General features: G+C 53.0%; 1 protein-coding gene across 1 annotated transcript; it reads right to left on the minus strand.

Annotated features, from left to right (window-relative positions):
- Window positions 1-1,641: 1,641 nt before the first annotated feature.
- On the minus strand, window positions 1,642-2,359 carry SOX14 (SRY-box transcription factor 14). The gene is given in 5 exon segments (XM_056358702.1): window positions 1,642-1,770; window positions 1,772-1,795; window positions 1,797-2,030; window positions 2,032-2,307; window positions 2,309-2,359. Coding segments are annotated over 5 exon segments (690 nt in total). The 5' UTR covers window positions 2,336-2,359.
- Between the last annotated feature and the right edge of the window lie 20,688 nt (window positions 2,360-23,047).

The following is a 23,047-nucleotide window of genomic DNA, read 5'->3' on the forward strand; positions in this document are numbered from 1 at the left end:
CGGACCTCTGCGCCTTCCTCCTTCCTCTCCGCTGCGGCCCCCCCCTGCAGCCAGACTCCCTCCCTTCACAAAGGGGGCCCCCGTGAATAGCCGCCCCCCCCCCCTCCCCCCCCCCCCCCCCCGCTAAAACATCACTAGCTCATCCGGACAGGATGCTAACACCACCACCACCACCCTTCCATCGCCACCAACACTCCCCTCCTTCCAAAGCTCTCCTCGCAACGGTAAAACTTCAAACGCGGCGGAGGCAACTTGGGAAAGCCCGGGTCCCCGACGGGAGGGGGCCCAGGCGGCGGGGAGCAGCCCCCACCCCCCACCCCCGCACCGCGGGTACCGACTGTGCCGCGGCTCCATCCCCGCTTTCCCGAAGTTTTCTCACCCCGCAGCCGCCTTTCACCGACGGGCTCCAACGGAGCCCGGCCCGGCTCCAACCCCGGCCCGGGGGGACCGGCTGTCGGAGCGGGGAAAGGGGGGTCGGTCCCACAGCGGCGGCAGCGAGGGACTGCGGGCGGGGGTCGGCCCCGCCGCAGGGAACATCGCCCGCAGCCCCCCGCCGCCGCCGGTGCGGGACGCGGGGCCGGGGAGCGGGGCACCGCACTTACACCACGCCGTTGCCTCGTTTGATGACAGATTGTCTTTATTCAAAACGTCTTTGTTCAACAAATGAAAAGGTTTAACGAGGTAAAATCCTGCCGGATACATTTTTCCCCCTTCTTCTTCTTCCCCAAGACATTGTGAAAACATATTTAAATTACCATCGGTTTTTATTCGGTTTTTCGTTATTATTATTAGTAGTAGTAGTATTAAGTTTTTACAGTTCTACTGCCTGACTTCATACCTGACGCTCTGTCTAAAGTAAACTTAGATCTAGTCCTCACTGGATCACACAAATTTAAGGACTATCTGTTTTAAATTAAGCAAACACTATCATGTTTTAAATATAAATGTTTCTCACCCCCTCTGTGGTGTTTTTTTTAAACTTTGAGAGCCTTTTTCTGACATGAAAAGCAATTTCACCTAGTAGTGCGTGGTGGCAAAATATATATATATATATATTTATATATATAACACAGCTGATCTCGTCTTTTAATGTGCAAAAACAAAACAAAACAAACCAAAAATCATAGTGAGACCGGGACTTCCCAAAGTCAAGTCCAAGTGACAAGAGACCCTGGAGAACTCATAGACGTTAAAAGAATAAATAAAAATTGAAACCGCCTCTCTCTCGCTCTCTTTTTTTTTTCTTTTTTCTTTTTCTCCCCCGCTTTGTCCCGAAAGGGCAGTTCAAGGTTCGCTTTTTTTGTCGTTTGTTTTTTTGTTGGTGGGGTTTTTTGTTTGTTTTTTTAAACACATTTACAACTCTTACAAGTGGCGGGCTCCTATCTGACCCCGCGGTTGCAGACCCCCCCGAGCCCGGGCCAGCTCTCGGGGCGAGGTTTAGGCGAGAGCATCTCCGAGTCCCCGAGGCAGCGTCCGTCTGTCCCGGCCCGCGGCGGGCAGCAGAGTCCTGTTTCGGGCGGCCTTTTGCTCCTGCAGGTTTTATGTACATGCACACGAAAGAATCCCAGTTCCGGCTGCCACCCGGGGGGGGGGGGGGACACACCGGACACACGCACACGCCTGTGGGGGTGTGGGTGGGTGTTACATGGCAGTCGCATGTGCTGAAGAATAGGGATCTATCCCAGTCTTGGTCATGCCTGGGAATAATATGTAGGCAACTGGAGGTTGCAAACTGGAAGCCGACCAAGCGGTACAGTTACATGGCACGACCATAGCCCGGGTTAGTTGGCGAGGGGGTGAGTGTGGGTGTGTTGGCTGGGGCAGCTCAAGCTGCCGAACGCCCCGTTCTGGTATCCCAAGGTGGAGGCGTAGGGCAGGGTGCTGGTGGCTAAGGTGTGAGGAACCTCAGTCATCTTCTGAATGGCGCTGGAGCTGAACTGGCTGGGGTCAAGTAAGGAGTAAGGTGCTGAGGTGGGAGGCAGGAAAGCCCTGGCCTTCTCCGGGGAGCTCAGCAGAGAGTCAGTGGCCCCCCACGGGAAGCCCGGCGGCCTTTAAGGGATCGGTTTCCCCGAGGTAAGGCAAAGGGAAGACATACCTGTCCTTTTTGAGCAGGTTCTTGGGCTTGCGCCGGGGTCTGTACTTGTAGTCGGGATGCTCCTTCATGTGCTGCGCCCGCAGCCGCTTGGCCTCGTCGATGTACGGGCGCTTCTCCGCCTCGGAGAGCAACTTCCACTCCGCGCCCAGCCGCTTGCTAATCTCCGAGTTGTGCATTTTGGGGTTCTCCTGGGCCATCTTGCGCCGCTGGCCGCCGGGACCACACCATGAAGGCGTTCATAGGGCGCTTGATGTGGTCGCTGGGCTTGGACCATGCTTCGGCCGGGCGGGCGGGCGGGCGGGCGGCTCGGCGGGGCGCAGCGGTGCGGGGCGCGCTGGGGGGCGCCGGACGGCGGCGGGAGGAGGAGGAGGAGGAAGGAGGAGGAGGAGGCCGAGGGAGCCGGAGGAGCGGGAGGAGCGGGCTCAGCTGATCATCACAGGTCCTCCGCCAACGCCGTCCCCGGGCAGCCCTGCCGGGGCGGGGCGCGGAGCGGCGCGGGCAGCGCGGAGCGGAGCGGTGCGGTGCGGCGCGGTGCGGAGCGGGGCCCGCGGGCCCGGCGGGCGGCTATGCGGGCGGCGAGCCGCCGGGCGCAGCTGCGGGCCGGCGGTGGGGACGCGGCGCGGCGCGGGGCAGTTCAAAGGCGAGGGGCTGCGGCGCGCAGGCTGACATAGCGGCAGGGCGGTCACAGCGCGGCCGGGCGCCCAATCAGCGCGGAGGGGGACCCGCTTAAAAAGAGGGAGAGAGGAAGGGCGAGAGGAAGAGGAGGGGAGGGACAGGGGAGGGGAGGAGGAGGAGGAAGAAAGGAGGGGAAAGCAGGACACCCCCCACCCCGCGAAACGCGCAGATTCGAAGGAAGGCTTTTGTGAGTTGCGGCGCTAATAGCGGCTGCGGGGGAGGCGGGGGGGGCGTCCCCATCCTCCCCCCATCCTCCCCCCATCCCGCCGGTGCGCGGAGCGGGGCCGGTCCGGCGCCCTCCGGACTCCCCGCCGCCGCCGTCGGGGCTGCGAGCGCCGGGCTGCCCCCCTCCGCCCGCCCCCGCCTCCCCCGCTCCGCGGCCCCGCTTAACCCCGGGAGCCGGTCCGCGTCCCGGCTTGCTTTGAATAATTGCCTGCCTCCCGCGAAAACGCCCGTGGGGGAAAATATTTATTAAATGGAAACAATTGTCCCGGCTCCGGGGGGGACCCGCGTTTGTTCCAGGCTTATTGGTTTTTAGCACCTGCTTTGGTTAACAAACCTGCTCCGAAAAGCCCCCGCCGGGCCGCCCCCGCGCCCCGCCCGCCCGGGCCCGACGGCGAACGGGGAGAGCAACGAGAAGTCGGGCGGGCGGCGCGGCGGGGGGGAGTCTCCGAGCCGGGGGGAAAGGCGGCCGCCCCGGCCCCTCCGGGCTCCCCCCGTACCCCCCGCCGGGGCACAGCCGCCGCTCCACCGGTAACTTCGCCTCCCGCCCGCCCGGTGCGAAGCCCCCGCCGCCGGCCGCTCCGTGCCGGGGAGCCGCTGCCGGTGGGCACCTACCTGCGCCACCCCCCACGCCCAAATAATAATAACAGCATAAACCACCCCGACCTTATTTCCTGCTTTCTTCCTCTCCGCTTGCAATAAATTACTTTCATTTCCCGGCAGAGCCGTGTGCGTGCGGGACCGGGGAGGAGGAGGAGGAAGAGGAGGAGGAGGAAGAAGAGGGGGCATATGATTTAAAGCCCGCTCCCCTGGCCGGGGCCGGCAGCGCCGGGGGCTTCGGCTCCGCGGCAGCCAGCCCCATCCCACCGGCTTTTTTCGTTGCCCCCAGAAATGCGCCGCGAATTTCTCAGCCCTCGCCGGGAGCCCCGTGCCCAGATCGGTGGCTGCGGGCGGGACCCCCCCGGGACATCCCCCACGGGACATCCCCCCCACCCCCCACCCCCGCCGCCCTGGGACGGCAGCGATTCTTCCGGGGGAAAATTTCCTTCTTCCCACGGGGGGCTTCCCCGTCCCTACCAGCCGCTGCGTCCAGATGGGACCCGCAAACAAAAAAAAAAAAGGGGGGTGCAGGCGGCCCCTTCCCCAGGCTACCCTCCCCCCCCGGTGCCAACTACGTTACCCCCCCCTCGGGGACCCGCCTGCCACGCGTGGTCTCGGCAACCCCGTCGGGGCGCCCGCCGCGGCCCGGGCCGGGGGTCCCCGAGCGCTGCCCGTCCCCCGCAAGCACCTGCGGCCTTGGCCGTGGCCGTGGCAGGGTGACACGTGTGGAAACTTCTTTTTTACCCCACTGCCCCCGTGGAAGCGGCGGTGCTGGGACCCCGGCTGCCGCGCTCTGCCCCTCGGAACACCCGCGGGTCACCCCGCGCTGGCGCAGCTCCCCCCGGCCCCCCCGACCCCCCGTGTTGGGTTTTTCCCTCCGCCGTTTAAAATTCAGAACTCCCTTTGGGTTCATTGTTCATTCTCAGGTTCTTCGGGAGAGGGGGGGGGTATCGAGGAGGGGGAATTATCTCATTCGTCATCCCTGGCGCAGACTAAAGGAGGGAAACCTGGCGTCCTTCGCAAAAATCCGGGGAGCAAGGCAAATCGTTCGGCTCTGCCTGCTCCCGAAAAGTCTTTCCAATCAGTTAATGTTGCCTCGCAATATTAATGATAACAAATCGGCAGCCCTGCTTCCATTGGCTGCCTTTGCCTTGATGCATCACACACTCCGATCCGCTCGGGGCATTTCGGGCTGTATTTTGCTCATTTACATCCCGTGTATGCCCCCGTTTAAAAAAAAAAAAAAAAAAAAAAAAGCAGAAAGATAGATTTCCTTCGAGGTGCCAACGCTTCCATCCTTCAATACTTCCATTTTTACCCTAAGTCATCTGTCCTGGAAGGGCATCTGTTGCAGTTGTACATCCCCCGAGGATAGGTTTTCTAAACTTTATACTTTTTTTTTTTTTTTTTTGGAGGCACCACCGATTTCCAGGGCGGTGACTGAAATCCATTTCTCCTCGCCAGCTTGTTTAGACACCAAAACTAACAGTGCGATTATTATTCCTGAATGATATCATGGTAATGCAGAAAGATAAGAATGGCTTGATATGGAAACATTAAAATTATATTCTTGGAGATAGTTCATTTGGAGTAACTTTAAATTAGATGAGATCATGTAGCCCGAGATCTAATATCAGCACAAATAGAGCTGTATTTCTGCCTTCATCTTCCTCCTCCTCCTCTTCCTCACAGGAATTGTGATCGGGTTTTCAGTGCTGCAATTGCCAAAAGTGAGAGGCAAAGAGCACGGCGCCTGTGTTTTGAGAATGCTCCTGATCCAAACTTTTAGTTGCTGGAAAAATAATGGATCTTTAAAGAACGTTTTTTAATGCTTCAGGCACTAGGAAATTGAGGGGATTTTTAATTCATTTTTAATTGAAGGGAGCACGTTTCAGAAAGACTTTCAGGTCTCTGGTGCTATTCACAGACACTGAGGACACCAGTCCTTCTGCGTGACCTGGCGAGATTCCAACCAACAGCAATGCTTTTTACAAATATATAGAATTAGTTTAGTGGACTGAAGGATTATTTTGATGTTTTTTTCTTCGTATCTGGTTATTTCACATGCAAGTGCATACACACATTTCCTTATGCATGCACCACATATTAAAAAAGACCCATTTAATTACATGCCATCATGTAATGTTTGCTGGGAGACATACTTATGTAAAATACATGCACACACCAGCTCATACAAGCATGCAGCACTGATGCATTCACATACACTGTGCGGAACAGACTACTTATGGTACTTATAGGTTATTCCCTGTGCATGTGTGCAATATTTCTTGCTCCGTTCACTCCCAACCCTGAGGAAAGCATTTGTGTGACTGCAGCAACAAATAGTTACACCGATACAGCCTTCTGTACGGAGAGATTTAATGGAGCAGGTCACTACCCTGTACACACATGACAGAAGAGGGTAGCAGTGATGGATGTGGCAGATTGGATCATCCCACGATCTGGTTTGCCCAACGCTTTCTCACGCTGGCCAACAAGAGATGCTTCCTGGGAAGGCACCACACTCTGTATGAGAGTTGCAGAATAACTTGCTACAAAAATAAAGATTCCTCTCAGCCCCCATTAATTCGGACCCGATTTATGCCCTGAAGCTCAAGTTTACAGCCCTTTCAAAACTTAACTTTTGTCCTACTCATATTATCTCTCTGTGATACTACATGGTGTCCTATAAATGCCCCATGCTTTAATATGGTGCTATATGCATTTACAGAAGTAATTTCTCACAGGTGATCTGTTCATTATTCTTTTGCAGGGTCTGGTGGGGGTTTTTTTGTTTGCTTATTTTTTGTTTGTTTGTTGGTTGTTTTTTTGGGTTTTGGGGGTTATTTTTGTAGTCTGCTGTTAATGAGGAAGGTAATGTATATTTTTGCACCGGGGATTTCCCTCCTGGCTCAGGCTCCCAGCAGGTGATAACCCTGCAGTGTGGCCAGTCACCCTGGTGAGCCCCTGCTGCTGGGAAACCTGTCCCCTGCCAACACTGTGGGCATTTCACTGCTGCAGGTCTTCTCACAGCCCCTGGGGTGAGGGTCCTGACTAGTGAGCCAGCAGGACTGCCTTACAGCACGATTTTGTGCCCCGAACTATAGCAGCCTTCCCAGACAATAAAATTAAGTTCTCTGCATGTGTTCATGTGGAAATGCTGCACTGAGCAATATTGACTGCAGCCAGGTCAGCAGCCACTTGGGCTGACATTGCTGCCACTGTGGAGTGCATGAGGCTGGGGTGGAGAGCACCAACAGTGCCTGCACAGGGTCAGCAGCTTGGGCTCCACGGGACCCACAAAGGGTCGCTGGGTGCAACCCCTGCAAGAGACTCCTGGGGCTGTGCCACCTCTGTGCCACATCCTGCCCTCTCGTTAGCAATGTTAGCTGTTAAAAATAGCTAATGAGTGGCTAAAGAGTAGCTCATCCTTTCCAGGGTGAGAAATGCCTAGTGGAAACCCAGCAGGATTCCCCTACATTGGGTAGACCCACGCTGCAGAGCCCCATGAGGTCTTTGGGTACACCAGCCCACGTCCCCAGGGAAGGGTCCGCGAGGATCACTGTTCGCTTTCTCTGCAGCAAAAGCAGCAGGAGGGATTGCTGATGAGCCTCTCCAGTAAATAAGTATATTCACTGCGGCCCTGCGTGTAAACCCGGGGGCTTGACACAGAATCGACTTCCTGGATATTGTACGGCCAGGGAGCCTCAGTCATTGTCAGCAGCATGAAGTGAAGGATAAACGATCTAAGCTCAGAAGTGCAGAGCAGGCTTGTAAGGAAAGGTAGTATCTTTTATTAGACCAACTGATACAGTCAGAAAAAAACAGACAGGCTTTCAGGCACACGAGCTCTGAAATAGAAGCAGCAAGTTCCAAGAAAAGTGCCAAGGCTGAACTGTTTATCTCACGTACTCACCCGCCTCCATTTCTGGGGAGGCTGATGGCTTCATCGGCTGTAATACAGTGTCCTGCCTGGTGCAGGGTGAGGCACAGGACTGTGATTATTCCCAGCTACACGTCAGGCATGGAGAAACACGGAGGCGAACCCAGGCTGGGTGAAAAGCTTGGGGTAGGGGAGGGAAGCGACCTGCAGGGTTTGGTATTTCGGGGGAGCTCTGAAGCAGCCTTTTCGGGATCACTGACATTTGTTGAAAGCTGCACATGGGAAGCGCATGGAGCTCAGGTAAATGTGACAGCTACTGCGTTCTGCAAACAGAGGATACTCTCAAAAGTATTACCTTGCTGTTATTCTTCTAGTACAGTTAAATAACATGAAGAGTGGAGGTCTGGTCAAGATGCAAAGATATGGAGCAAAATACTCCTCCTATTGATTTATGCAATCCCAGCCCCGGTTTGTGCAAACCTATGCCTTGTCCCCAAGTACCCGCCTTTGGCATGTGGGTATCTGAATGAGATGGATGGTGTTTGAAGGCAGTTGCTGCAGATGTCCCTGAGGGCCGCAGTGTTCCAAGTTTCAGGAGCATCTGTTATTTTAGTGAAGGGTGGTTCAATTCATGTCCACTTCATTTGTTTTGGATCTGTCAGCATCACACACACTGACAAGGGGGAGTTAGATTTTTTTTTTGTCAAAACTGCCCTCTTTGGTCAACGTGCCCACTCTTGTGAAAGATCTGCCCGCATAACTTCAGCCAGGCACACAGCATGGTTAAACTCACATTTGGCTTCCCACCTATGTGAACCAAACCATGCAAGAGCCATACTGTTTCCTCCCTGCTCTTCTCACATACACTGATACGGCACTTATACGGCAACTGGTGAGTTGAACATACTCACCAGAAATACAAATCCCTTGAGAAGGTAAGGCTCAAAATCCACCGAAGAACTGATGAACAGACAACTTATCTTACTGGAAGACCCCCAAACCTCTTTTCCCTTCTAACACAACTGTTCTCAGTGTCTCAGGGTGAAACTCCAGGGGTGGGTTCGGAAATTTGGAGCACCGGAGGCCGTTTCTTCCCCACGAGATATTCCAAGCATAAAGGTAGGACTCCAGGAGCACCAACAGCGAAGTGCTGACTGTCGTAACCCTGGAGAAGTCATCCGTCTGGTGGTCCAAAATGATCTGGATAACCTCCAGAGCACAGAGGGAGGTTTCAAGCCTGTTGTTTAGGTCCTGAATTGCTGGAGATGGACCACAGTTGTAAGAGATGCTCCAGTAAGCAAGAGATGCTGTATGGTAGTAAGAGACAACCAGCAGTAACAGATACTTTTCTGCCTCAATTCTGAGACCCTCCATAGAATTCACTCTGTGCAAAGCACATCAGATATTGAGATGCTGATCAAGCCTGTCTGGCAAACACAGCTTTGGACTGAACCAAAGGTCAAAACAGCCATTCATTTCTGTTGTTTATTGAAAATTCAACCCTGCCACTGACCTCGCCGAGTCGATCAGCTTCAGGAAAACCACAAAGCACGTACCCACCTGTACTCTTTGAATTTGCAATGGTTTCTATCCAAATGCTGCTTTACAGGAGCCCAGCTGCCTCTGAGATGCTTTTTGTTGCCTGCTGGAAGTTCACGGTGGCATCTTAGAGGCAGACCTCCTCACTGCCTCACCCCCAGCCCAGGAATGCTCCTCAGAGGCTCAGCAGAGCAGAATAATGCCACGTGACCCTAAGCAGGGAAGGTGCCCACCCTTTACACACAGACTCTGTGTAGACCATCTTTTTGCTCTGGGATGTTAGCTGTGAGTTAAATGTCATGTCAGATGCCATGTTCTGGTGGGGAATCTGGCAATGGGTCCCCAGCAGTAAGGGAAAGGCCCCTCCAGCATCCTCTCCAGGACTGCAGAAACCATTTCTCAAGAGCAAGCAGCAGTGCTGAGGTCTCCAGCCATGCAACCATCTCCAGCACCCTCCTTGGGCGTCAGATGGACCTTCTGCCCAGCAAGGCTGTGAAACTAGTCTGCAAAGCTGGGAGAGAGGAAACATCACTGCTGGACTCCAAAAAATGAGTCAGTCAGAGGGGTGGAGGTGGCCAAGCATTGGGATGGAGAAGACTTTGATCCCTTGAGCCACCTGGAGATCCAACCTGGTGGGGGACACAGTGGTACCAAGACACACCAGCTCTGTCGCCAAGACAGATACGACGACTGGGAGCAGAGCTGCGCTGGCCTGGCACTACGGAAAAGCCTTGCTGGCTTGTGCTGCACATGCCCTCTCCCACCTCCTCCAGCCAGGTCCTGCTTGCTGGACCACCACATCCCTGCCTCAGGGCCCTTTTTCACTGGTAAACAGATCCCTCTGCAATAAACTTTGGGAAAAGTCTCAGGAACTAATTTTGGGGGATGGTACAGATTATATGATCATGGCTTGAGGAAATTATTATATTTTTAATTGAATTTTGTGTGCTATGCAGTGATACTACAGTAGTGGGCCCTTTATCAACTGTTAACACGAATACTAATGAATACTAATGCTAATCATTTGTTTCTGGAAACAAATACAAAGATATTTGATGGAAAAATCTCTCTGAATTTTAACAGCAACAATAATGAAATGCATCACAGTCTGGTGGTGCCAGAAGACAAAACCCTACAGTTACAGTATGGTGACACAAAATGTGAGACATGCAGGAGCTGCCGCTCGCATTAGCTATTCTGCCGACTAACACAGCAGGGCCGGGCTCCAGAAAATTACTCCTTTGCAACCCGCAAGGAAAAACTCCAACAACCTTGGCCCAAAACTTCAGCGCGTGCTCCCCAGGAGCTGCATGAGGGCAAATGGCCCGCGCCGGGGCAGAGCAGGAGAGCAGCCAGCGACGTCTCCTCCGGAGTCAGTCGCGCGGGGTCGGGGACCAGAGCCCAGCCCTTGTGCACAGCCCTGCCTACGACAGAGCGATGCGCCCGCTTCATTATTTATTTATTGCGATGATTTACAAGGTGCCCATCTCTCCAGCAGCTGCTTGTTCTTTACGAGGTTTGGAGATGAAAGCCAACGATATTTCCACCCGCCCAGCCCGAATGGGAAGGCACGCTCAGTAACCCTTTCCTAACCCTCAAGACAGGGATTCTGCAGGGAATAATTTAGCTGGCAGGAGATTCCAGAAACGCAATTAATGAAAGACTTGGATGAAGCATGTCTTATATCTTGTTCCAAAGACGGACGTAGAGGTTTATACTGGGGTGGGGGAGGCAAACATTACAGGGAGGGCCTGCTCTGGAGCACACCCAGTCTGCAGCACCTGCAAATTTTCCCCCCAGGAAAAATAACTAAGATATCTCCGTCACTTGGGACTGCTCAAATTATTCATAGCAAATAAATTACCAGGTGTATTTAGTCTGTTGTTCCCCCCCCCTTCCTTTTCCTACATGCTCATGAATCACTTGGAAATAGATTCTGATTTCTGCAAGTGTGTCTATTAGTCATAATAAAGAGACGTGGCATGGCTCATGTGAAGACATGTGGCCAATGGGCTGTGGGCAAATACTCGTTATTGATCTGGTATCTACATCTGAATGGTGATTCAAGTCATTTGCTGCTGTTTCTGAGCCTGGATTGGTGACAGGGCTTTTTTTCCCCCTTCCTTTTTAGCGAGTGATGGCAGCAAAGAGGGAGGACCACGGAGATACTCAGCGCAAACCTGCTCCACCAGGCAGGAATCCTCTGCTTCTCCTGCAAGCGTGGCTGCTGGAACAAAGATCGGTGCCCACGGGTGGTGGTCCTTGCCCAGGCCACTTGGACCCGTGGTCAGACTCAAGAACGTTGGTGTCTATTCAACACCCAAGCTTTCGCAGAGGCCAGCCAGCGCTGCCCATACATCTCCAAGACTCAACACACCAAGGCAATGTGTTCTCCGCCTGCCGTCCAGAATGCACCTGGGATGGTATATGAACAGCGTTACGCTCCCTTCTGCTATACTGCCTGCCTCAGTCCCAGATGCCGAGAAGCCCAAGCGGCACAGTGGATCAGCCCCAGCTCCTCCGTTCCAGCCCTTTGACTCTGTAGGCAATTACCGTCCCAACAAACGACCAGCTTGAGGTTGCCCCAATGTACCTCCAGCGTCCCACTGGCCACAGAGGGAAAGAAAACTTGTTATTGCCAGAATACAACTCGCATGCCCAACTTGGGCAGGGTGCGGAGGTGAGGGGACGCGGGTGGGAGCAGTGGAGGAGAAGGAGCTGTGGCTGGCCTTCCTCCATGGCAAATGGTGGCCAGGATGCATGTGATGGGAGAGTTGTCTAATTACTGGCCAAACAATAATGAGCAGTGCTATTTAAACACATCCAATTACTGTTGTTATTCAGTGGGCAGGGGCCGATGGACGAATGAAAACACAGAAGGAGCAGAGAGGTTTTTGCCTGGGAAAGCGTGCAGGGGTCTTGTAACCCTCCCCTCTGAAAAGGGATTTAATCAGCAGCTACAAATCTGCAGGGCAAGGAGAGAGAATGAAAGCATTGTGCGCAGCACTGACTTTTCACACTCCATCCAGCGTGGGGTATGCAGATAACTCCCCTGATCACCACCCTCCCCTGGGAAGGACTACTTGTAGGCATGAGATCAGGCTACTCAGTCCATCCAAACACAGTCTGGGGCAGAAGCATGAAAAAAACATCTTCATTTCCCTCTGGTGCTCTGACTCTGGTGTGATCCGATGGCTTGTGATGATGAAGTGTTCTCTCAGACGTAACAGATGTGGTGGGTACGTAGGCAAACAGGCCACTCCACTGTCACACCCAGGCTGTTACATCCTCTAAGCCCTGCTTGACGCTGGTTTTCGCTTGGGAGTCTGGTCTGCGTGGCTCCTGCACCAGCAGACCTGCCCAGAAGGAGACGTCAGGGTTTTTAGACCAAAGGAGCTGTCGCTGCACAATTTTACCAGGATAAAGACAACTTTGCAACAATTAAGCTGAGTGCCTCCCTTTAGGCTGCAGTGACACAAGCAACTGTGTAATGACACTTGTGTCCTCAGCAGGGGCTTACTGTGCTCCCTCTTTGCTGGCACCACCCATTCTCCAGTCACTGGAGTCCCTAAATCACCGCGGAGCAGTTTCATAGAGATGAGCCCCATCCCAGCCCGAAGGGCTGCGCCCGACCCCTTAGCGTGGGTGGGGGGTTCGCTGCAGCTGCATAAATGGGTCCCACGTGCTCCCCGAAGTGATGAATCCCCCTATTTCATAGGCTTAGCCCTCTTACCAGAGTCGCAGGTGATTATTGCTCCCTTCGGTGTTTTCACATGGCTCGCAATCCTGCTCCAGGGATTCGTAACAATTAACCGACTTCACATCTCAAGCTGTCCTCAGTCAGCGACGCAGGAGGAGATAGTCTCCAAAATGAATCAAAGCAGAGGAAATAAGTACTTTAGCCCCCTTCTTTGCTATTATTCCCCTGTTAACACTGGAGTCATCCCCTGTGGGATGACAACACATTTCTACTACAGCAGCACCACTGAGATAAAGTGAAGATTGCGGGTTTATTTCTGTGCATATGCTGCTCTTCACTGACATGTCCCCAAAACTAACTCCAAATATGAAGAAAAGAGTAAGAGGAGGAAATTTTCCTTCTTGTGTGGCTTCTTCTCTCCAGCTCCTGGCTTTGGTAGCATCCCAGCACACAGTTTCCCCCAAGGTTAAAGGTGTGCTTGAGTCCCGAGGGAAGGCAGTTTGGCCGTGCCAAGCCTTCTGCTGATCCCCATCGCTGCCCTAACACATGCGGTGAGCTGAGTGTTTTCTTCCGTTTACTGCTGAGGATTCTTTTCCAATTAATCAGTCCTGGTTCTGTATTTAATTGCAGCCCAAAGACTTTCTCTCTGACTCATGCAATGCCTTTTATCATTATCTGTTAGGTACACAGCTGGGTGCCAGGGTCAGAGGGCTTTGCTCCTGATCCTCAGCAGGATCTCAGGAACAAGAGGTCCAGAAAGAAAGTGGGATAGGAATATGGCCTCCCAGCACATCTCCAGGCACGGGCTGCTCACTCCCAGCAGCATCCTTGTGATCTCCAGGTCTCTCTGCTCCCACGGTCTGATCCCTCTGAACCAGCTGGAGAGGACCAGCAGAGCCTGTTTGCCAGGAGAGTAGCCTGGGCTGGCTTCTCCTGCCAGGCCAAGCCAGTGGCTCCTACCCCAAGGCTTAGCACCTCTTTGGTCATAGTAAAGCTGGGCAGAGCAGCTTTCAATGCATTTGTCCTTCCTCCAAAATCTGGGGTTTATTTTTGTAGACCTGAACTGACACTGAAATTGCATCCTGGCTTTTTTTGTGTTTGTTTGTTTTGTTTTTTCCAAAAACTTTACCTTCTCAGGCAAGAGTGCAAAAAGGTTTGCAAAAATGCTGCCCATTTCCATTCTTCTGTTGCTGTTGCACAATATTTCTGTTTTGAGCCCTATTCCCTTGGAAGGGCTTTTTATTCTAATGCAGGAAATTTCAAGGATGCAAATGCGTTTTCTGTTTCCCTTGCAAAACAGGAACGTTTCTCCTCTGGAAATTTTCCATTTAAAAACATAGGTTTGCCGATACTCCACATTTTGGAATCTTACAATAATTCTGCCTCAAGAAAAGGCGGAAAGGAAGAGAAAACAGGAATGCTACAAACTCAGTTTAGGATGAAAAGTGGGGGACATAGTGGGGATAGCAACATTTTTCTACTTTAAGCTCAGGAGGATAAATGCTCTGAAACACGGGGGTGCTGCTGTGCCTGCAACGTTTTAGCATCACAGCTAAAATAAAAGCAAAAAACCAGGCAGGAGCTCTTTAAAGGGGAGTGCTAATGCCCTGCTCTACCCCTCTGGGAACCGGTGTAAGAGCAGAGTCAGGCAGCAGCAGGTATTTTAGCTGTGGGCTAAAATGGGTGGGGAGGAGTTGGGGGGCAGCTGCCAGAGCACAGGGAGGTGGAGGCAGGCGGGGGGCAGCCTGGGGCTCGCAGGGGGCTGTGGAAGGGATGGGGGTCTGCAGAAGGACACGGCTGGTTTCTTAGTCCAACAATGCAACACTTTCACCGTCACAGAGTGGGGCTGAGAGCACGGGCCACCTTTGTAAAACACTCCCACTCCCACCAGTGTCTGTGAAGCGCAGTGAGCAGCACAGGCAGGTCCCAGCTGCTCTGAAATAGCTCAGGGCCACTGAAGTGAAAGGACCAGCTTGCCGCCTGCATCAGCCGAGGCTGTAGCTGCCAATCCAAATCGCCTGGGACAGGGAAACAGCAAAGAAACTCCAGACCCTAGAGGGGAGGATCTGGGTGTCAAGGTACAAGGAGATGCCAGAAACATTTTAGGATGTACTGATAGATGACCAGAGTTTAAAAGTCTGCAGAAATAAGCCGGAGGGCTATACACAAGGTCAGGGACCCCACCGTGTAAGAGCCCAAAGAGAAGGTGGGTCTGTGCTGGTGCAGGCGGTAGGGAAGGGTCACCCTCTTGCCTGAGACACCAAAACCCATGTCCCACGCCTGGGGCTTGCCTGTCGCGGAGCTCCCGCACCGGTGACCTGCGAGACGGTCTCAGCTGACGCACGTCCTTCCCGAATCCCCGACACGCACCCCAAACCTGAACAGCAGCGGTGCTTTTCGGGGAGGAGGGAGCCAGCCTGGGAAGCTCTGCCTGCGGATTTGGCTGGTCAGCTGCTATTACAGTCAATGGAAGCCGGGAAGCTAAATCTTTGCACGTGCTTTGAAATCTCCCCTGCAAGTTTTCAGTGGCGCAGGAGGAGAGGTGTGAGCCCCCTGCTCCCTCCGCTTACATGTGAGCAGTGCTAATACCGCTCCTGCCTGCCGGCGTGATGAGGAGGGGCTGGCTCGGGCTGGGCATCTTTTCTTTGAAGTGGAGCAAAATCTAAAGCTTTCATTCGAAGAGTGCAAATCACTGCTAAAAAGCTCTCCCCTCTTTGACCCCCATCTAGGAAACTCATCCAGCCTCACTGGCTTCACCAGTTACCTTTTTTTTTTTTTTTTTTTTCTTGTTGGGGCCAATGGTGACCTTTGTGTTCAAGCGTGGCTGACTCCAGCTGGAAACAAAACAGCCACCCCTTTCAACCAAGAGGTTCATGTTGCTTTTTTGTATGTTTTTGGTTTTTTTTTTTTTTTTAACATAGTTTCCCCTCTTTCTGCATGATGAACACTGCTCTCCAAAGCCCCCAGTGCTGGCAGCCTGTTTTGGATTAGCTAGGACAGGCTTCTCCGGAGTATTACTGGGGTCAACGTCATTTTGGTGCTCAGAACGAGGATGCTGATAATCAGGGCGCTCGTTAGCCCCTGTTAATGAAAGGCAGTTGATCGCTCCTGTTGTCATGCAGCCCTGAATCAAGCCGAACTGGGAATGCATGGAGGGCAGGGACCACTGGCTTCTGCGCTCTGGAAGACCCCAACCACAGCAGTGCTCACGGTCAGTGCCGGTGCGTGATGGCTGTGGGATGAGGCTGTGGTCACCACAACCAGGTGACGTTTTTCTGGTGTTCCGGTGAACAGGTGATCACCAAAATTACCTGAGATGCTGGAGGGAGGGGTGTAGGGAGCAGACATTTTCCTTGGCTGTGGGAGCAAATCCAGGAATTCCTGAATTTTCCATGAATGCTGGGCTTTCCGCCAGGGCAGTTGACGCTGCCAAATTGTGGCTTTCCCAGCGTTAATCTGGGGAACTGAGCGATTAGCGCGGAGTTGCCTTGGGGCCTGGGAGACTACAGGATGCATCGCTGCACTCGCCGCCGCTCCTGCCTCCCTTTGCCCCATGCTGGTGTTAAGCACGTTATCTGTACAAGGCTTGTCAAGAGCCACAGCCCCTCTGGGGCAGAGCTGGGGATGGGGCGATGCTGGCTGCAGCACCACTTCCAGCCCGCGGCAGGGCTGGGGAAGCTACCCGGAAGCATGGCCAGGGGAGCTGGAGCTGTTCGCTGCCAGTTGGACCACTTGGGTTTTCCTGGGAGAAAGCGCTGGCTGGGACTCTTCCCCTACCCCTTGGGATGCCATCGGAAGGCAATATATTTTCTGCTTCTGGTGACCATGAAACCCTGCTTATACTTAAAGCATAACGCACTATAAGGGCAAGGGAGACACAAACTTGCCTTCCTGCTTCCTCCCTGCTCACACAAGAGATACAAACTTCAACTTGCTGGTGGAGACCTCCCTCTGCAGTACCCAATAACCTGTATTATCTGCTGCAACCAAAAGACAGACTAAGGCTGCCTTTAGCAAGGATCTCCCATGTGCTGTGGTGCCTCTGTGGTCTTCTCCAAGGATGTCCCGCCCTGGAGCATTCTCAGAGCTGCTCATTCCCCGCTCCTCTTGCTCAAGCCACAGCTACCGCTGGGCCCTGAGCCTCCTCCTTCCCCAGCTCCAGGCACAGTGCGGTGACACTGATGTTTTGTTCCTTAGCCTCAGCTTTGCCTTTCAGGTCCGACATCAAGTGACCGCTGGGATTAACTGTCGCCCTCCTGCTTCTATTTTGTCCCGCTGCTCCATCGACTTCCCCAACCTCAGCTCCTTCCCCTGGCCATTGCCTCCTTAAAGCACAACAGCAACGTTTCCAAAGCTGCGTACAGCTGGGCACACAAGTTGCACAAATTCTTCTTAAGACTTATAAAAGGTAGTTTGCCATGAGCCCTTGTGTGACACCAACACACACGAGTGAGTCCAAAGCAGGAGCTCCTCTGCCCTTGTGCGTCAGGAGATGCCAGGTGGGCACTGCTGCCCCAGCGCAGAGGACAAGGCACCGCTCCTGTCCCCCAGTGATGTGACCCGCTCCATTAGGAGCGTCCTGGGCAGGGAGCAGACAGTACCTGGCCATGCCTGGGCAGGTGCCCTGCGCGGTGAGCCAGCCCTCCGGGAGCTGGCCTGGAAAAGGCAGAACTTCCCTCCTCTTAAAACCACTCACCCTGTGCCTTGAGTCCTCTTCTTACTTATTTTCAGCTGGGTGATGTTGCTGATCTCCTGCTGCACTTAAGACTGTTTTCCTCGTCCTTTTTAGAGGCTCTTTAATATTTGTATTGTTCATGTTTTATTTTATCTGGTTTAATTTCCTCTAATGATGACCTTCTTTCATCTGCCTAAGACTTTCTTCCCTCCCCGCCCCCTTGCCTCCTGACCAAGTCTCCCTTTAGCTTCTTATTTTTCCCTGTAAGTGTCCTTTTGCCTGTTTGGTACCGTATCAAGTCAGCGTAGGGCTTCACGCTTGTCTGAAGGGCTGTGCCACGTCTGCTCAGATGCCTTGGCCCCATGCGCGGGGGTCACTGCTCTATCCCTGGGGGTCTCTGCTCCCTCCCTTGAGGCTTGGCTTCCTCCCTGGGGATCTCCTCTCCCTCCCGGGGAGCTATACTCCTTCCCCGGGGGGCTCGGCTTGCTCCCTGGGGGTCTTGGCTCCCTCCCCAGGGGGCTCAGCTCCTTCTCCAGGGGCTCAGCTCCCTCCTCGGGGGTCTTGTCTCCCTCCCTGGGGTCTCGGCTCCCTCCCGGGGGGCTAAGCTCTGTCCCTGGGGTCTCCTCTCCCTCCGTGGGGTCTCATCTGCTTTCCTGGGGGTCTTGGCTCCCTCACTGTGGGTCTTGGCTCCCCCCTCGGGGGTCTTCACTCCCTCCCTGGGGGTCTCAGCTCCCCCCCGGGGGTCTCTGCTTCCTCCCAGGGGTCTCAGCTCCCTTCTTGGGGGTCTCGGCTCCCCCTCAGGGGTCTCGGCTCCCTCCTCAGGGGTCTCAGCTCTGCTCCCGGGGGTCTCGGCTCCCCCCCGGGGGTCTCAGCTCCCTCCAGGGGGTCTCAGCTCCCTCCTCAGGAGTCTCGGCCCCCCCGCGGTGGTCTCGCCCCCCCCCCCCCCGGGGCGCCGCGGGCCCGGAGCAGCGCTCGCTCTGCCCAGGAGAGGGCACTGGCGCAGCAGCCCTCAGCCTCCGCACGGCCTCTACAGCAATTTAACTTCATTTTTTGCTGCTCAGGCTGCGATTTGCTCCTCCCTCGGTGGATAAGCATTCCCCCTTACACCACCACCCTCCTTTTTTTTTTTTTTTTTTTTTTTTCAAAATATTTTTTTTCCAATTTCTCCATAAGTCTCTCCGTGTCAAACTCCTTTTCTGCTGGTCCCCTCTGCAGGCCCTAATCCCATCACCGCAGCTTCAGGTGCTCAGCGTGGTGCTGGGCACCTGGCAGTGCCTGTGCTGGCGCACCGAGAAAGGAGACCTGGAGGGTTTGCGGGATGCTCTCCCTTGTCCCAGGTCTCCGCTCTTTGCAGCACAGCACGCAGGAGTGGCAGGGAGAGTCCCACCCTGGGGCAGCGACCGCTGCACTACCTGCCTGCCTGCTCTGCTTTCCCCACAGCCCCCCACACAGAGCGGCACAGAGGTGGCTGGGGGGGGTCCGGTATCTCCCTGCATCTTTCCTCTTCCCTGCCTGCCTCCTGAAGAAGGCAGGAGCTTGGCCCCTGCCCTTAACACCCACCTGCTATTAAACCCCCTCTTTTCTCAGGAGAAGCTCTGCCATCAGCTTCCCCCTGCCCATCCATACCTGTGGGCAGACAAAGGCCCTTCCCTCCCACCCAGGGATCGCTCCCTCGGATGCCGGTGGGAATGGGGGCAGGCCTGGAGTGCAGCTGCAAAGTAAAACGCTGCATGGAGCCTAAAAATAGCTGCCATGCGTCTGAGCTGCGTCAGCTGAGCTGAATTGTCAAGTGCAGTTGTGCTCCAGGAAGAGACACCCTTGCTTGCTTGTTTGTTTATTCCTGCATTCGGATGCTCCTTGTTTCTGATCCCTCTGCAATTCCCACACCCAGGCAGGGGGAGGATCGTCAGCTTCCCTAGCTGCCTGCTTGGCAAATTCGACTGGGGGTGATGTAGGAGCTGGCTCTGGTTTCCTCAGGCATAATAATTTTTCTGGTGAACTTTCCTTCGCAGAGACCTTTTTATTTATTTCTTTTTTTTTTTTCTCCCCCCCCCCCCCCCCCTTTTTTTTTTTTTCTTCTTTTTCTTTCCGTAGTGAAGGCATCTTCTTGAAAACCTCTGCAGCACCTGGAATGAGCTGTGCAAGGAAACCGGTCATGCACACCATTTCATGGACCAAGCGCCAAGGGATGGTTTAGAAGTATTTTCTCATTTAGGCTTTTCAGAGGAGTTTAAGGACAGTGGTCAGGCTGGCAGTCTGGAAGATGAGCTTTCCATTAGCTCCAAATGACCCTCTTTCGACTTCTTTCACTCTTAATTGTACTGCTGGTCACTCAGATCACTACAAACTCTGCTAGGATCAAGGGCATGTTTTCAGCTACATTGAGGAGCCTGAAAGCAGTGCGAGATTTTCTCAACTGCTTAAATAACCCAGATCCGTGGACTTCTAGAACTGCTAAGAGGGGTCACTTTTTACTTCCAGAAATCCTGAGTACCCCTTAAAACTCGCCCCAGTGGGCTTCTGATTCCTCCCACCCCCATCAGCACCATATTTTTGGGATGCCCTTCATTTCAAGGAGGGGGTAAGACGTTGCTCATGTCCCCTCGTTTTGGCATTAGAAATAATTGCTGTCGGAGTAAGAAGCCACAGGGCAGAGCTTGTACGGAGGGCTACCTGTGCTAGAACCTGGGCTTTTGTGACACTGGAGATGACACGCTTTTCAGGTGCATCCTGTGTTGGGACCTTCCAGGCCAAAGGGTGAGGTTTTGATGGCATTCAGGTCCAGACTGCTCTTCGCCACGTGCAGTAGGACCTTCTCCTCACCCAGCCCCTTGCCCTATCCCCGCCGGGCTCCCCAGGCTGGTCAGGGGACAAACTCCCCGAGCCCTGGTGGGGCTGGTTGCGGCAGACAGAATATCAGGGAGCCTCCAGCTGCATCTCCCTCCCCCATGGTGAGCGCTGGATCTTCCATCCAAGGCAAATCGATTGCGCAGGCTTTTATCTAAAACCTGGCAAAAGCCACACATGGCCCCGCTGTGAGGGCATCGGCCAGGGTTTCTGCCAGTCTGCCGCATCGTCTGCCCCCAGTGCCAAAACCATGGCTGGGGGCACCTGGGAATGGACAGGGGAACTTTCCAGGTCCCCTCTTCTCCTTCCCATCCGTCATAGCCCGGTGGTGTGGGAAATGGGAGGAGAGGCCCTTGTGTCCGCACGAAGCCCCCGTACCGCCTTCAGGGCTGAGGGCAGGAAGCCAAAATCAAATCTTCTTTTTTTTTTTTTTCCCCTTCTTTTTTTTTTTCCCAGAGTGTATCACTGGCTATTGTCCTTATCAAACAAAGCCCTTTCATCAGAGGTTCTTTAACACACTTTATTTCTCTTTTATTTTGCTTTGAAATAAGCCGGGCAACAATTAATTTCAGAGAGAGAGAGAGAGAAAGAGAATTCAACAAGGATCTATTACTACTCTCGGCTTCTATTGCTGTAATGAAAATCTATTTCCTTTCCCTTTTGTGTCCCATATAATTTAATGCCCATTTTATTAATGGTCTGAAATAATTACGGAACCTTTTGTGATTCTCAAGTCAAGTATGTTTCATTTAATTGTGCAATAAACGCCTAATCTCTTCCTCCATCTGAAGCTATTATGGCATTAAAATTAACAATTATGCAGCAATGCGCCCGGGTCCATAGAAATCACTCCAGATAACTAGACATATATAAATCATTCATGAGAACAATTTCTGAAAAGAGACGAAGGGAGAGAAGAAAAAAAAATTGTGTTGAGAATGACATTGGGAAGCCAAGGGCCTGGTCTCTAAGAAGATAGCAACACCTTAAAAAAATCTTTTTTTCTTCTTTTTTTCTCCTTTTTTGTTATTATTATTTTACTAATTGTGTTCAGTGGCACAGCCCCCCCCTCCCCCCCCCCCATTAGCCTGACAGATATTTTCAGAATTAATTAACTGTTAGCTCAGAGGATAAATTGTTCATTATCAATTTTTCCCCCCTTCCTTCTTTCTTTCTTTCCTTTTATAGTTTTTTTTTTCTTTTTTTTTTTCCCTCTCTTTCAGGCCAGCAATTACACTCTCCGCCTTTCACTGGCAGGTCCTGTTCTGTAGGAGGTAATCCAAATGGGGAAAGTGCTTTTTCTTTCAACCCTATTCACTTCTCCTCTTCTTCCTTTTGTGGGATTTAATAACCAGGGCTGATAGGCGCGCTGTGGACAGAGAGGTTAAGTTTGTTGTCTCAGCACTTTGCCGACGGAGGATGGCTCAGGCATCCTGCCGCCTCGGCCAGCCCTTCTCTCCGCTCCCCGCTCCACACTGCTATTTAATTGCGATTTGAGCTCCAGGAGGGCCCAAGCATCCTGGTCTGCACAGGGGCTGATCTTGGCTGCCCAAGGAATGAGGTCTGGGGTGTCTCCAGCAGGCAGAGCATGGGGAGAGAGCCCTGGCATGGCCACCTCAAGCAGCATCTCTATGCACAGACGGCAGGTCACAGTGTGGGAGAAAATGACAGCCTCTCCTGTGAGAGACCCCTGTGAACTGCAGGTCTCTGTCACCATCTTGCAAATCATGGCCAGAACAGTATCAGTATCAGCTCCTGCTACCGTAGCATCCTCCATCCCTCCTACCTGAAATGGAACATCAAGGTGGTCACTCCTGCCCTGCCGATGGAGCCATCATATTTGCATTTCCAGGGATCAGAGAGGAGCATATTGTACCAATATTTACTTTTGTAGATGATTCACTTAGGAATTTACGTTATTACAAGTGGAGCAGAGATTTCAGCAGGGTGAATGGCCAGTGCCCATCAGAGGAGAGATGTTGAGTCCAACCTTCCCGACCCAGGAAGCCAGCAGCTGCCTTCATCCCCCATGCTGGCATCCTCTTCCAGATCTGACAAGCCCATCGCTGATAGTTTTCTTTATCTGGCACATTCATATGTAATTTTTGTACCACCTGTCTTTGTTCATCCTCCCCCACAACCTAAACTGAACTGAACAAAGACGTAACAACTGAAAGGCTTCTTCCCAGTTGTTTTCTCCACATACAAGACTATAAATTACTCTTCTGCAACTTATCAAGTGGTTCTGTAGCAGATCCAGAAAAAGGTTGTATCATCACCCCAGTGACTGAGGGGCTTCTTATATCACAAAGGTAAAACTGCACGGGTACCTTCCAGAGAAGAAAATATGAGCGGCTCAGCCAGGTTTAGTATTTCAGTGCAGTGATGGGCCAGGCACACCTGTGGGGATGGTACGTGGTTACCCATCCAGCACCCATCTGCTGTCCCGCTGTGAGCAGTGGTGAATGAGAAAGCTCCGGCTCATGAAAGTGTGTTAGGAGTAGCCTTGAGTAGTGAATGATCTCCAGGAGCTGGCAACGTCACATCTGTTGGGTTTTGTCTCTTATTGCATGGACTGTTGGGCAAATATGACCACTGGAGTCTCTGAAATGTTTGATGATGCCCTGTGCCACAGATCAGGAACGTGACTCCAGTATGGCACATATATGGTTAAAGCTGATATCCAGATACAGATCTGACCAAAGACTTCAATTAATCACTTTGAATAATAGTAGCATATTAGAAATGAGAGACACCATTTAGAAGAAAATATATAATCAGCAGAGATCAAGAGAGAAACAGACTCTATCA

The sequence above is a fragment of the Falco biarmicus genome, chromosome 13 (genome assembly GCF_023638135.1).
Source record: "Falco biarmicus isolate bFalBia1 chromosome 13, bFalBia1.pri, whole genome shotgun sequence".
NCBI lineage: Eukaryota > Metazoa > Chordata > Aves > Falconiformes > Falconidae > Falco > Falco biarmicus.